Below are 16,016 nucleotides of genomic sequence, written 5' to 3'. Positions count from 1 at the left end.
GCCAGGGCTGACTTTGGGGTGTGCAACCTGTGATCTATGCCTGTAATTTAGGGGGTTTTAAATATACCTTGTAATGCCGTGTTTTTATGTGAATTTCAATTGATCTATACCTGCAAAGCTGGGTTTTTGTGTTATTCTGTAGATCCATATGTGCTATGCTATGTTTCCATACATTATTTATGTATACCTGCAAATACATGGTTAATATGTCTTATTCCGTTGATTAATACCTGCAATGCTGTTTCCATGTATTTATTTGATCTATACCTGCGACGCTACGTTTCATATGTTATTATTGTATACCTGCAAATACAGGATTTGTATGTCTGATTCTGTTTATTTGATCTATACCTTCAGTGCTGAGATCACAAGTGAATTTCAATTGATCTGGGTTTGTGTGTTGATCTATACCTGCTATCGGCAGCAGGGACTAATATTTATATATATATATATATATATATATATATATATATATATCAGCAGCAGGGACTAATATTTATATATATATATATACGGGCAGCAGGGGCTAATAAATGGGTTTTAGATATTTTGACAGGGGCGCCATTCCAGTGTTTGCCATAGGCGCTATTTTCAGTAGATACGCCTCTGGACATAACACTTTAACTTACAGTACAACAGGTGAGGAGGGCCCTGCTCAAATTGGTTCTGTGAGTGTAGTGTAAGATACAAAATTATAGGACATTTACTTTGTATAAATAGACTATCCTAAACACTACTGCCAGCCCAATTTCCTTTCCCACAGTTCTTCATCTGCTACCCCACTGTGCCAATCACTCCATTGGCCCCAATACAATCCAGAATTAAAGTCAAACCCCTAACCCTGACCTACAAAGCCATTAAAAACTCTGCACCCTCCTACATCTCTGTTCTTATATGCAAATGCACTCAGAACTGCCCTTTTCGTTTCTCCAATGACTTATATCTCTCTTCTATTGTTATCACCACTTCCCACTCATGTATTCAAGATTTCACATCCTCCAATTTCAAATGTTCAGTAAAAACCCACCTATCCTGAGAATCATACAACCGTCCCTCCTAAAGACCTCAATCAGCATGCCAACAAAACCATCTGTCATGTCCACCTGTGCACTTCTCCATACCACCCTCGCGACAATCAACTCATTCTCGCTCAAGCAGTTATTTCCTACTGTCTCTGTTTCCCCTCAACCACTAAACAAGTTGCAAGTTCGCAAAACTAGGGCCCAGAAATGCACAAAAAGATGCAACACTGTTAACATTTAAAACATTTATAATTTATTGAAACTTCACTCTCAACAAGAATGCACCACCTCCTCCCACGATAAAATAAAAACAGGATGCTCAGGTCTGTTACTGTGGATGGAGGAATCGTGTTCCAGTTTGTTGTGTGAATAATGATTCCCAGAGAGTGGCCAAGAGTAAGTTAAAAAATAATATACTAGCCATGTGCGTTTCGTCTAATAGTTGGACTTCATCAGGGCTAAACATTTTCAGTAAAACATCTATGTTAATAGATATACACGCCTAATAATGAATTCTAACCCAATCAGTCACATGAGTAGCAATCGTGGGTGCACCATTTAATCTTTCATACAAATTTACAATCACACAGTCCTGATTCTTCTACGGTGAATCATACAGCTGTACATTCACATAGGAAGGGAATCCTGTTTCTTTATTAGCTAGTTCATTTAAAAGCAAAGTCCTAAATACAATAATCCATTTTGATTGAAGTGGCTTTTTAAAATAAACCTACCAGCAGTAGCAACAATATGTAAATGGTAGACAATCTATTTACATAAATCAAGACGCATGTATTTAAAATTTATCACTGTGAGAGATAATAGTTTTAATTTATATAAATTATATATTAATCAATTTAATATTAAATACTAAATAATGGTCAATTTTAATTGGGATGTCATTCTGAAATTTCAAAAGGAAATAAACCAGCAGTAGCAACTCCATATATTAAATGTGAATAATCCATTTATATGAATCATAGCAACACAATTTTAAAATGAATCATTGTAAGACATAATAATTTTTATTTATATAACTGATATACAAATCTTTTTGAAAGCAAACTATCAAATATCAAATATTAAAGGGGGTTTGGGGGTTGCCAAGCTTTGAGGTGACCTGGTAGAGTTTCTTAGCAGTAGGCCGAGAGTTAACACAAAGGGCTATGCTCCTCCAGCCAGTCAAAAAGGTCATTGGATCCATTTATTATAAAAGTCACGGCATACAAAGGCAGGACAACAGTTAGAGGCAAATAAAAAGGCATACCACATAAATCCTAGCAGAAATTCCTTGTACTACACTTACGCTATTCTGATTGTTTAAAAGCAAGATACAGGAGCTGAGCACATACTTATAACATGTTCACACAAACATCCTTACACGCAGGACTCTTCAAGGTCCCTTTTCTTCATTCTACCCTTGGTTCTGAGGCCAGGTCGACCCAACTGGTTCCTGTACAGGGTTCTGTATCCTCATGGTTCTGGCCCCGGCTACATATGCGTAGCCTCCTCGATTTATTTAAATACGTTTCGCCACTGCAGCTTCTCGATCACGGATGTCCACGGAACTCACGCTTTGTTCACAGTCTGTGCTACTTGGTGCTAAAATCATTTTATTGCTTTATGAAAAATAATCTGTGGGTAAATATTTCCCCAAAGTATTGTCTTCCTGTAGAGTAGACTAATGGTTTTTAATAATATTTTTGGCTCTTTGTTATATTTGTATCATTTGTTTCCCTTTGTTTTGCCAATACAATGTTTCTATCAATTTGCTTAACTTCTTCTAGCACTAAATGTATTTCATTTGTGTTATGATTTTTATTTTTAACCTCTTAAGGACAATGGGCGGTCCCTAAACCCATTGAAAACAATGCATTTTGAGCCCGTACATGTACAGGCTTTGTCATTAAGGGGTTAAACATATTCCCTAAAAGGAGAGTCTGTGCTACAAATTCTGAAACTTTACTACAATTTCTTGTTATACTTCTATTATAATATAATAATTTAAGTCGTTTATAATAAATTGTCCTTATGTCTTGAAGAACAGGTAAAAAATTTAAGTGGAAAGAATCATTATTTATATAATAAGCAAAAGCTTCTGATTCACTTTGTGTGCCATTCCAAATTACAAGAACCTTGGCTATGTAGTGTCACCATAGAACCAAATTCACCATCCAGTCATCCTGAACTCACACACATGAGACTCTCACGCTTTCATGTAAACGTCGGCATAACTGGGGGCAAACTTAGTACCCATGCCGGAGCCGTTTTGTTCTAAATACAATTGCTGTAAAAACAAAATAACTAGGATGTAATACAAAAGAAACTCCTTGTACCAGAAAGTCCCACAGGGGTGCTGTTATATTGATATCTTTACATAGCATATTACTAACGCCTTGAAGTCCTAATTTACGGTGTATAATGAGGATACAGTATATCAAAAGCGACTCACCTAAATCCTGCTTGCCATTTTATGTCTATCAAATCTTGCAGAATGTTTAGTGTCCCTTATATAAGATGGGGTTTCTTGTGCATATTTGTGTAAATAGAAATCAATAAAAACAGACAAATTAGAAGTTAATGATTCTAGGAGGTCAATAATAAATCTACCTGGATTATGTTTTATTTTTATGTATTTTTGGTAAAGAGTAAAATATAGGTATGTTTAACCTCCATTAATGATATTTAAATTCTTATTTACTTTCACTGTACCCTACTGTAACAGTGCTAACTGGCGCTATATAAATAGATGTAATCTTATGTAATAGTCAGAATGTAAGCATATAAAAAAATGGTTTCAACTGTAATCGTTAATTAAGGTTACATTGATTCAGGACAAAAAACTCTAAGCCACTTCATGACATCTATAATTTTTGTCTAGGGACATCTGTAGCCACAATTATTAATTATCATTACAATGCACTGGAATAAACTCAGCTACCCTGAGATCTGGCCAGTGAAACCGATAGCCAACTGATAGCCAAGTTCAGTGCTTGGTCCTACGGGATCTTGGTGCCTTGTAGGTCCTCTGTGTGCACAGGAACATGTATGATGACAGGATCTTGGTGCCTTGGAGGTGTAAGAAATGAAGGGTGCCTTTAACATAGGACATTACATTGATTGCATAATGATTTGGGGACGATTTGAGTTTCTATAAGGTGAGATATCTGGTTTTACAATGTAAGGTAATTTGCATAGTAATGCATTACAAAGGGTTTGGAACAAAGGCTCCAACAGAGGTGGGATACCCCACAGGGGGTCAGACAACTGAAGCCGATGTATATTAACATAACTGTGTGCATGTTTGCATAGACTACCTGTCTCCTCCATAATTGGGTCATACAGGAAATGTCTGAAAAGAGGGGTTGGGTGAACCACTTTCTGGGAGGTACAAGGAATTCTGGGATGACTAGTTAGGGGCTGCAGGAGAAAGAGCAGTCTGAGAAAAGAAGAGTAAGAGAGAAAGAAGAGTCGGAGAAAGAAGAGTAAGAGAGAAAGAAGAGGGAGAAAAGAGAGTCTGAGAAAGGAGAGCGCAGCAAACAGAAGTGTCCTGGGTCAGGAGACTCAGAACGAAGCTGCGCAAGATGGCGTTCGGGAGAAGCCTGTGAGCTGAGAGAGGTTTCCCAAGAATGTGCTTAAGTATCCCTTTTGTTTTGTATTATTATCAAATGTTTTCTGTATGTTATATGTTTTATAACCTGTAACAGTGGCCTAGTTCAATATCAATATACATTTTTCTATACGCTTGTATTTGTGCTTTATTCGTCACACATTCCCTAAAAGAATAACCCTGTAAGAGGGTCATAATTTCTTACAGAGGTCCTCTGTGTGCACAGGAACATGTATGATGACGATACATTCTTGGAGAGTTTGTGCATGTCGATGCATGTGCACAGAGAGGCGGAAACTTCAGTATTAAACTCATGTATGTACATTATTTTGAGCTTATGTAAACAGAATGCTGTGATTATTACATGGCAAAATCTCTACTTTTCAGCGTACGTACTAAAATATAGAAATAAAGAAAAGCTGCGCTAACATCAATTATGTGTGAATATGAATAATCACATTTAAGGTGTACTCCAAAAAAAGGATATGTCACAAATAAAAGGTGAAATAATACACCATAAATAATACAAGTGAAATGGGTGAATTTATATATATATCTATTTATATATACACATACAGTATATTCCACCCTCAGTAATGTAACCGCACTGCATGTCTTAAGCAGTGCAATATTTATCGATTCTTATTCAATATTTTTTATTGACATTTACCCGTTTCCTTTTGGTCCAGAGGTCAGAAGTCAACACTATTACCTGCTATAAACATGAAACGCTACCGCCGACCTAGTGAAAATCTGTGCTGCCGCACATATTAAAAACAGGAAAGGGGGCATTTACTAGCATTCCTAAAAAAAACTGTTTTCCATGGACTCTGACCGTCCTCTTATCTTAAGTGTTATACTTAGTCTATTTTACTTATAAAGCGCCAATTTACGCAGCGCTTCTCACAATACAAACATTCAAAGGGTATGACACAAGTAGCATGATAGACCAAGACGAAGAGATACATTACGTATAGAGGGCCTCACCTAATATTCATTGAGTGTTTGTATTTGTTCTCAATGTGTTTCTCTGATGCGACCGATACTCGGTTTTCACTATCCAAAACACTAAACCGCATGCACCCTTTCGCAGCCAGAGGGCAAGCGGTGCATCTCTGTGCTATTTCCTGTTAGGCAGGGAAGGGGTGGTGTGAGGAAGGAGGCGTGTCCGGGCTCAGGACCCGCCCCTGATACACACGGGGACTGACTCTCAGTCAGCGCAAGCACAGCTGCGGCTAGCAGCTAGCCCTGGGCACTCGGCTTCAGAGGGAGGCAAATTCCAGGCGGATCAGGGGCAGATAGCACTCCCGACAGGCATGATGGGCACGCTGCAGGCGGACCAGCGCTGCTAACGGTCGCTTGCCTCCCTTTCCCTGGGCTCTCATAAGGTTTTGGGGTCCCCTCCCTCATTTCTATTATCTATTTTCGACGGGCTGTGATAAGAGAATCCTGTGGCGGAAAGATGCCGGGAAGCGACACTGGAATAGCTGTGGACAGGACCTACTCGGACCCAGAGAGGCACCAAAGGACCAAGACCAGGGTAAGGCATCTCTGGATACTTTCTTTACAATACACTTATCATAGAGTGCCTGGGTTCAAATCACCCACACTGCAAGTTCTGAAATAAGGCATGCTGCTGTTTCCATTTAACCCAGAGAGAGCCATCCTATGGTGGGAAGCATTTATGAGATGCTCTTCCCACTGTGTATTCCTGCCTGTAAGGTGTTTTTTCTGTATTAATGTATTCTGTAGTGTGTGGGTATCATCTTCACCCACTGCTTGCTGCCATCTGTGCCAGGCGTATTCATTGATGGCACTAAGCAAGCAGATCACATCACTCACTAGCCCATCAGGTGACAAACCCACCTGACTGACATTATTGTGTGTGTGCGGAGATTATTATTGATATATTGATTATATATAGCGCCATCATATTCCACAGAGCTGTACAATGGGATGATGTGTTAAGGGCTCCTTTATCTGACAAGTCCATGCAGATCATGTGCACTACTGTAAAAGTGTCTCTTTTGTTTCTCTAGTGAATGTAAACAAAATCGGGGGGGGGGAATTATCTTTGTAGAAAACTCTTCCATAGGTTTACTGAAACATCAGTAAAGGATATAAGGGAATATGTAACTGTGTAGTGTATGGCAGAGGCCTGTTGCTAGACTCTTAAATGATATTAAAAGGCGCTGGGTTGGAAATGTTCTTGTGGTTTTGTGCATTTCTCAATAGATGTTGTGTTTGTAAATATGTTTATTTAGCTGCACCCACAGACTTCTTTGATATTTTGTTAGACTTTTAAAGATCCTGTATCGGGCAGCCTTTTAGCACAATGGTGTGACCGGCCCCATGTGAATTCTGTAAAAGTTTTCCAATTGCCATCATATCAAGGTATGCATAACACACACTTAGAACTGCCACTGGGGCATTGGGGCAATATTCTGATTCCCTAGGCGTGTGTTGCTCTCTAGCGCTTCACGCTCTGAGAACATTCTCAGCGACATGTTAGCCAAGCAGCAATTTCCTTGATAACATTAATTTCATTTGGCAGTCTTTACAAAAGGATTCTTGGATACGGATATATGCATAGATCCAATGGTGCTGTTTGGAGTTCATGAAATGTTATGGGCTGTCTCTGGTTTACCTATGAGCTAAACAACGGCAGTCTCTTTAATAAGTGCTGTTTAAAGTTGATGGATAATGGGGTTGATGATTTTTAAGGAAAGCCTGCAAGCAAACAACTTGCTGGTGAGGTTTCCCGGGAAGTTGAGGGCGAGTTTTCTTGCTTAGGTAATGGTATGAAATAATACACGGTTACACCACCCAGGTCAGTGGTGTGCTTTCTACATTGTTTGTTCAGGCCAGCCGTTCTCTGCGATTATCTGGATGTAGTTATCTTGTGAACTTAATAATCCCTTGGCAGAGCCCCACATGTTCTGCTCTTAGTAAAGGGGGAAAATACCTTAACATCGCGAGGCAAACAAAGCCATTTAACCTATTGGGAATATGTTATTCATATTAAAAAAAAAAAAAATGTTTTTTTGTTTGTTCTTCATGTGTAGTACTAAGTCCGTACAATGTAATTTCTATTCTAATGTTGGACGTTAATAAATTGAGATTGTGTTCCGGTTAACCTTTATAGGAATGATACATTTAGGGAAAATGGAAAAATAAAAGTGCTATGTGGTTGTAGATAAGAGAGTCATTTTCGCTGTCTTGGTAATTATTTCTGTTGGTAAGGCTCCAAGAATGGTCATTACTTTTTTCATTTGTATAACACCAAAGCAGGAGCCAGTTAGGTGGTTTAGTAATTGGAGTTCTCTAGAAAATAAACCTTATAGTGAATAAAAAATGAGCCATGCTCTATTCTGTTCAATGATTTCATTAATGTATCAGCAGTGTGTAAAAATAATGATAGCGTATCATTAAAGAAAATGTCTCTGGGGGTTATTCACCAAAGGGGAATGGCCAACACTCTTGAGTTTCTCATGTAGGAAGGGTTGAGCTAGCCATGTATAATGATTAATTAAATGTATACGGAGACTGAAAAAAAAAAAACCTTACCGATTTTAACTGTACATTATACAGCGCCAGACAAGCTCTTCCTGTAGCAGAAGTTCACTAGAGTTGGCACTTCATGATGTATGGTGAAGTTGAAACCACAACTCTGCCTTTTAGTGAATAAACCCCTCTTGCAGAGAAAACCGAGCTGTTGTTCCAGTCTTGTTTTGTGCTGATCTTTATATAGCCTGTGTGTAATGAACAGCACCCATTCTTCTGGGTGTGAGTGTTTAATGATATTTCTGGCCTCCACCCTGTGTTGACGGCTTCTCCCACACCAGGTAAACAGAGTCTCCTAGGAATGAAGACCATACCATGAAATCTGAACCATGCATTTTAACTGTAGCAAAGCCGCTTGTGTCTGTTAGTAGATAACATGAGAAAGAAGTAACCGGATTCAGTTGAAACCAGATATATCAAAAATACTCTTCATATGAAGTGCTAACCTTTTTAATGGTTCTGTTTGTAATGTGTTTAGAAACATAGCAATTTGTACAAGACATATGTTTTCTTGTTAACACTTTATCTGATACAATGATACAGATTTTTTTTTAATTTCCCAGACTGTCTTTATTAATTACCAGTATGTGTGTGTGTGTGTGTGTGTGTGTGTGTGTGTGTGTGTGTGTGTGTGTATATAAAAAAAAAAAAAAAGCATTTTTTATAAAGCAATGATTATTAAGGGTTTGGAATGCAAATTGTATCATTTCAATGCTTTTGATGATTAAACGGCATAAGCCACTCTATTATCATATTTACACTAAGCTTTGTAAGTAAACCAAGCAGGAATATACAAAGGAAAATGAAGAATCAAAACACAGTAACTGTGTCCTACTGAGAACTGAGCATTTCTTTTAACACAATAGCATTTGTTGGGATAACACTGTCTATATATGAAGACATGGAGGGGGGAGACAAAGATGGCCATTGTTCTTGCTAATGGCTGGAATTCTTGGTGGGCTGATGGTCTGAAGTCCACGATATAGGGAGACCGGCAGGACAGGCTTTAACTGGTGTCCTTTTCTCTTGCTTGCATCATAGAGGATTTAGATGCACCAGGAATATGTGATTGTTGTCTCAATGAGTGAGTGAAGGTTTTACTTTACAAATTGCTAGGTAGAACTCCACCTGGTGAACCATTTAAATGTGTAATTATAAAGATGCAGAGATTGTTGTTGACAAAAGAGTTGAATGGAAAACTAAAGGATGAGCCACAGGAAAGAAATGAGAGATTCATTTCAAGTCAGTGGAGACTCGACTGTCTGCTGTGCATCGATTAGTGAGAGAAGACACACGCACAGCAACGTCATTATGTTTTACGTACAGGAATGGAAAATGTGTATCTGCATCTTAGAATAAGATATTGAGCTGCACACAACATATGACCATACACATCAGCTGGAAGGATACATTTGCAAAATAAAAAATCTGATTTTAGCATTACAATAAACAGCTTGAACTGGATTGCAATTTCATGTCTGACTGCCCACCCCAGAAACACTGAAGCAATAATAAGATACACAGTTGGCGAACTAATATATGCTATCTTGGACAGCGAGTCTGTTGGTATCCCCATGCACTGACAATTCATGACTATGTGGCCCTAGGCGATAGAGCCCTTTATGTTATATATGGAATAACACATATTGATATATTTTTGCAAATGTAGCAAATATGAGAAAATACAAACAGTTGTTTTACTTCCTTCTTTGGAAAGCTAGTTTCCGCATCAAGAATTTTATTTTTCAAATCCATATGGTTAGGGCTATGCATTGCATACAACAGCTGTTAACCTGGGATATTTTTAACCTGTGCATTGACTTTCCCATATGCATTCAAGCGCTCACAATACATTCTTATTTAGTGTCGGTGTTTAGGAATGATTGGAAACGGATGGAGTGGGCACTTCTGTAGAGAAACACTCCACAGAGCAGCAGATAGAACGTAAAACATTTTAATTGCTCTTTTTAGGTGTATTTTGTAGTTCCTAAATTTAAATGTGTCTTGAAAACTCAAAGCCGTTTCCATTCAGCTGCAATGGTTTCATCTTGTTTGTTCTGTTTTATTCTATGCAATGTTTACGTTCAAAATTTGGAAACTCACTAGAATGGATTTCCAAGATATATTATGCCTATAATGTAACTGTAACAAAACTCTTAACGACCTGCCGTTTGTTGTGATGCAAGAGGACGCATGTTCTGGATGAACTGGTATTTGTCCAGATCAGTTAAATGATGTTTCACAAAATACAGGGACTTTTGATGCATACAAATAATCATAAAAAATGGTAAATTAAACTAGAATGCCTTGTTTGAGTGTTCTGAATTAACCAGTGCGTTGTCGGTGTTTAGCAATGTAGAATCGCTAATTAGCACTTCTTAGTCTTGATGTTTGGCCTACTATCTACAAATTGTTGACATAATACCCTTTACTTCGATTACGCTACAATATTAACAGATACAGCATTTCTATATAGGGCCAATCAGGACAGGGAGGAGAGTCTTGCGCAAATGTCATTAGATCTATCATGCTATGTGTTTTTGTTTTAAACAAGGAAGCACACTTGGACACCCTGGTTTTACCTGCCGGTTAAACATTGCTTTGTTAAGATATTTTGGTTTTAGTGTAGAATGCTGTTGATAACTCATTACTTCATCTATTACAAATCGTAATGCATCATCTGATATTTCACATATTGTTAATGTATTAGTGTAGGTGTTCTATTTGTTAGCATGTTGAGTATATTGCAGTAATGACATATGTATAATGTGTCAAGATTAATGATGAAACGGCCTCTTAGGGCCCTCATTGTTTTATGGCGCCCAGGTCAGTGGATGGATGAGAAAAAGCTATGGAAGCATGACTGAAACAATGAACTAAAACAAAGATGTACTTGGTCTGTGTACAATTACATATTTTTGCTGCCCTTTATTTAGAGGTTTGTTCTCGCTCTTTTTTTATATATATATATATATATATATATATATATATATATATATAGGCTTTTCCATTTGGAGCAGTGTTGTGGGATTAGTATGAAACTCATCTTGGCTTTCTAATTTGTAGCTCAATTACTTTACTTATGGTGCGCAACTCTAGAACGTATTATCCAGAGACGTGCTTTATTGGTAGTGAGCATACGCATTAGCCCATTGTGTTGCAGAGGATGTGACCACCTGGGAAATCTGTGCTGGTAATGTTGCACACAGTAGGTTAGTTTGTTACACAGCTATCATTTGGGACAAAAACAGATTTTACAGCAGTTTTCTTAAAGAGGACAATATGCATTTTGGTTCATGAGGTAGGAGATGGTTAGCCTTCAAACGTTGCTTAGGGGTCAAATTCCCATTTATTTATTTTTACATTTTGTTTCTGAAAATATATACTTGATCAGTTTCCTTGTTCTCATATAGTGGTTTTAAATATTAGTTTCTTTTTACTTTTGTTATATCCAAAACATACACTTCATAAACCAAGAGCGGCCAAGATGTAAGCACTAGATTATCAGCATTTGGGTGTTACAAACTATCTGGGCTGTACTTATTCATAAAGAGAGCTCTGTAGCAAATAAGATATCGTTTTTTTGTGGACAAGGCTTGTTGTAAAAATACATTGTTTATAAAAGGTAGCTTTTTATTTTAAATCCTGTATGACTACTTCGATTATATGTAATAGTAGAAATGCCACTTGGGCATCTGGAAATGTGATGTGGAGCTGTATAGGTTATCTTGATTACTGGGCTGAAGTTATGTTTAGTTTCATTCATCCCCGCTGAGCCATCTACCTGCGCCATCAGCTTGTCTCTCGCCTGTGCTGCCAAAACGAAATGAATGGTTGTATGGAAGGCCATTCATTCCCAGTGCAAACACTGCAAATCCCTCCTGTTTATTTGGAGGTACTGCGTCACTGATCTCCCTTAACGTTTAGATAGCTTCTGTTCTTAGACGCACCACAGCAGAATGAAAATGTAAGAGCTTTTTACAGAGGAAGTTCCACTAATCTCTAATTCACTGTATCTTATCGGCTGCAAGAAGCTGCTATTTGCAGAGTTTACAGTTATAAACAGATTTGGAAGATAGTGAGAACATTGTGAGAAGCTTTCCACTTAGACGAGCACAAAAAAAACTACAAATTGTCCCAAATATATCTAAAGCAAGAAACTGAATCCAAAAATTCTTCGTAAGCATGTTTCCCATAAATTAAGCCTTCCTTTTTTTTTTATTTTTTTTTTTTGGAACTAAAACTTGGCGTAAGATACTTTACACGTGTTTGGAAGAAAAACAGATAAAAAAATGACAAGGCTGTTTGTGTGTTGTTTGTTGTTTTTTTTCTTTCTTTCTTTCTTTCTTTCTTTCTTTCTTCGTTTTTAACATGGCAAAACAGATGCATCATACTTAAAATAGCAAACCTCTGGTGCTAAAAGTTGTACTTTGTCAAAGCACGGTAAAATACAAGTTGGCTCATGTTTTCCTTGTTATCCCCTTAAGGACCGGGCTCATTTTTTGTTTTGGACCCTGTGGGACCGAGGCTGTTTTGACACTTTTGTGGTGCTTGTGTTCAGCTGTAATTTTCTCCTCACCCATTTAGTGTACCCACATAAGTTATATATTGTTTTTTTCAGGACAAGATGGGATTTCTTCAGATACCATTATTTTGATCGTATCATCTTATTTATTATAAAAAAAAATAAAAAAAACATGGTGAAAAATTAAAAAAAAAACAAATTTTATGACTTTTATTTGAAAAATCTTTTACTCACCTAAAAAAGCAAGTAAAAAAACTAGCTAAATAGATTCTACTACTTGTCCTGAGTTTAGAAATACCCAATGTTTTTTTGCTGTTTTTTGTAAGTTATAGGGCAATAAGTACAAGGAGCGTTTTATGATTTCCAAACCTTTTTTAACAAATCCGGTCATTCTGCCTCCATCTACTCTTTGGAATATCTTTGAAGCGGGTTAACTCAATTTAACCCATTCAAACCATATATTTTTGAAAACTAGACACCCCAGGGTATTCCAAATGCTGTTATTTTAACCCTTTCCATGCACCAATTATAGAACTACACTTTGTCAAACTTTGTAATAGTAATTTTTTTTATTTTTTTTTGTCACACAAATTGTACTTTAGTTATAGATATACAGGTTCTGGTATATGTCACTGTCAAACAACACCCCAATGTGTGTTCAGGAACATCTCCTGAGTGCAGTGATACCCGACATGCATGGGTTTGTCGGGTTGTTTGAGATTTAAAATGCCACATTTGGGAAGTGCGCTTTTTTTCTCCATTTTGGTCAGTCTGTACCTATGCCCTATCTTTGAGCTCGGCCACTCCAATTTACCCCATCAGCCATTTTTTTTATATATATTAGACACCCCTTGGGTATTTGAAGTGCTTTTATTTTAACTCTTTGTTGAGATTTTTGAGAAATTTTAGCATTTGCTCAAAATAATAAACTTTATTTTTTTATTTTATTTTTTTAATACTTTTTTTATATTTTTTTACACATTTTGCTGGTACTGGATGGTTCATCAAGTGACATCACTGCATAATTATTTTTAAATGTTAGCACTTAGCATTTTTATTTATTTATTTTTTTTTTTGAATATTTTACTAATCACATAGTGATTAGAAAGCTGGGTTCCATTGACTTGCTTGGTTGAATGCAGTACCTGTATTCAACCTGCAAGTGGAGCCAGAGTTCTCTAGAGGGTCTGGAGACCGTCTAGCGAACTCTTTCTTCTTTATTGTTTTTTTTCCCGGGCCGCCGCCATCTTGCTGATGGCGAAGATCACCGGCAGCTGCGGCTGTGACCGCTCTCTGGAGCGGTCACAGCCCATCCAAAGGTAAGTGTTTGGTGTCACTGGTGAGGCATTTCAGCGACACCATTTAAGTTTAGGAGGCGATAAACGCTTTTAAAACGGGCGTCCGCCGCCATACAATGTATGGCGGCTGTTGACGCCCCGGGGAGGGGCCAGACATGGCCCCCGATGCCGATCTCGGCGTTACTGAATGCCTCGACATCGAGGCATTACAGTAACGCCGTTTAAGCGAAGAAAGTGATCGTTGATCACTTTCTAAGCTTATTTAGTGACCTTCTTGTCATGACGGTCCTGAACCGGCAAAGGTCGCGAAGGGGTTAACATCTCCTGGGACATAGATTAAAGTAATACTGAGTCAAACTAGGGTCAAGCTGATGCTCCTGCATGCTTGCTCAACCATCTACAAAGATATAGAGTATTTTTAGACATGGTTATTTCCTTCTTTTTCACCTAAATGTTTGCATAATGCCTTTTTAATGCAATCATTTGTTTATTTTTGATTTAGTTTTTTTTCCTTATCAGTGGGGTCAGGTTTTGCATTATCATTAAGTATGATGATAGGAAGACTAACGTTGCATGTTTTCTCAGGAAATAAATCCGCATCTGCAAATTTGGATAAATCGCCAGTTATTCATTCTGCGTAACCAAATTGTATTCATGTGATATGCGTTAATTTACCACACTGTATTTGTAAGTAGCGACCTTCATATAATGACTTCATATACATGTGATTTTAGAAATATGGTCATTTAAGGAATCAATGTTTGCCATACGTACGTACATACATACGTTAATTCAGATTAGGTATGAGAGCTAGGAACGTGTGTTTCTTCCTGGAATGCTAATATGTTACATGAATAGTCCAATGTCGTTAGGAATATTCAAATATTGCCCTTGCACAGTAAAAACTTTACCCTAACTGATATTGTAAAGGGGGTATAAAGCCCATTTTTAGAAGGGCAAGGTCTTTTTCCTCCATCGTTTCAAGAGCCTAGAGCCTGCCGCACCAATGCCCTGTCTTGGTTTATCTACTCTATAGATATCAGTGGAAACCATGCCTGTACTAATAACAATAAATGAGGGATTTTGAGCTTAAGAGTGCCTACTAATGTAGCTTTAATACCTGATCTTAAATATAACTAAAGCCTTTTATGGTTTAGACTTCTAAACCATAGTACTGCAATAAATAATCTTGGCCTCGGTTGCCTGAATCATAAAATACTGGTAATTTGGCAATAAAGTAGGATGAAATATCAACATTCATGGGATGGGTGGTTTTACCTACAAACTGATACTGACAAAATGAAACCACTTAAAAAAAACAAAACAAAAAAACAAACAAAAAAAAACCTTTTAGATTACATATTAAATAGTTGGAGGAGTGGATGACTTTACCTGGATTTCCCCGCATAGCATATAATATATATTTACATATATACACACCCACAATATTTGTAGAAGGCAGTAGGTAGACCAACCGGATAAAGTATCTCGTTGTGATTTGATGGTAGCAATATTGTGTGCTGGAAGCATTCTCAGCTGAAACCACAACGCCCAAAACTATTACTTTGCATTCAGGCAATAGAAACAAACAAACTGTGCAATCAAGGATATATATCCCAGGCGTGAAGTAAACAATGTTGATTGTTCAGGTGTATCAAGGTTTTTGAGGTATTATAAAACGATAACTTTGTTCTAATTTTAAAACAAGTGGAAACTGGCAGGATATCTTTTATTACCTTTTGTTACCTTGACCACAGATTTCATAAGCTTATCACATGCAATGGCTTAAAAACCTTCAATAACGTGAGGGGTATGGCTCAGACAGTGTTTGCATAGTGGCGGCAACATTTTGGCTATTCTAAATTACCGTATTTGCTTGATTATAAGACGACCCCCCAAATCTGAATATTAATTTAGGAAGAAAAGAAAAAGCCTGAATATAAGACGACTCTATAGGAAATTTTTTTTACCAGTAAATGTTAGTTCATCTAAACTAT

At 37.4% G+C, this 16,016-nt stretch overlaps 1 protein-coding gene across 1 annotated transcript in view; it reads left to right on the top strand.

The window, feature by feature from the left end:
* The first annotated feature begins 6,094 nt into the window (after positions 1 to 6,094).
* The window catches only part of LOC149299811 (transmembrane and coiled-coil domain protein 3-like), a 32,609-nt gene continuing 22,687 nt past the window's right edge, over positions 6,095 to 16,016 (top strand). The window contains exon 1 of the mRNA XM_089486144.1: positions 6,095 to 6,172. Within this exon, the coding sequence (XP_089342270.1) occupies positions 6,095 to 6,172 (78 nt within the window). The remainder of the gene's footprint in view (positions 6,173 to 16,016) is intronic.

This window comes from Sceloporus occidentalis, unplaced genomic scaffold (assembly GCF_023333645.1).
Source record: "Sceloporus occidentalis isolate IW3139 unplaced genomic scaffold, rSceOcc1.0.p SCAF_28, whole genome shotgun sequence".
NCBI classification, from domain to species: domain Eukaryota; kingdom Metazoa; phylum Chordata; class Lepidosauria; order Squamata; family Phrynosomatidae; genus Sceloporus; species Sceloporus occidentalis.
Note: the sequence above shows the minus strand (reverse complement) of the source record. Positions and strands in the feature narration are given on the sequence as shown.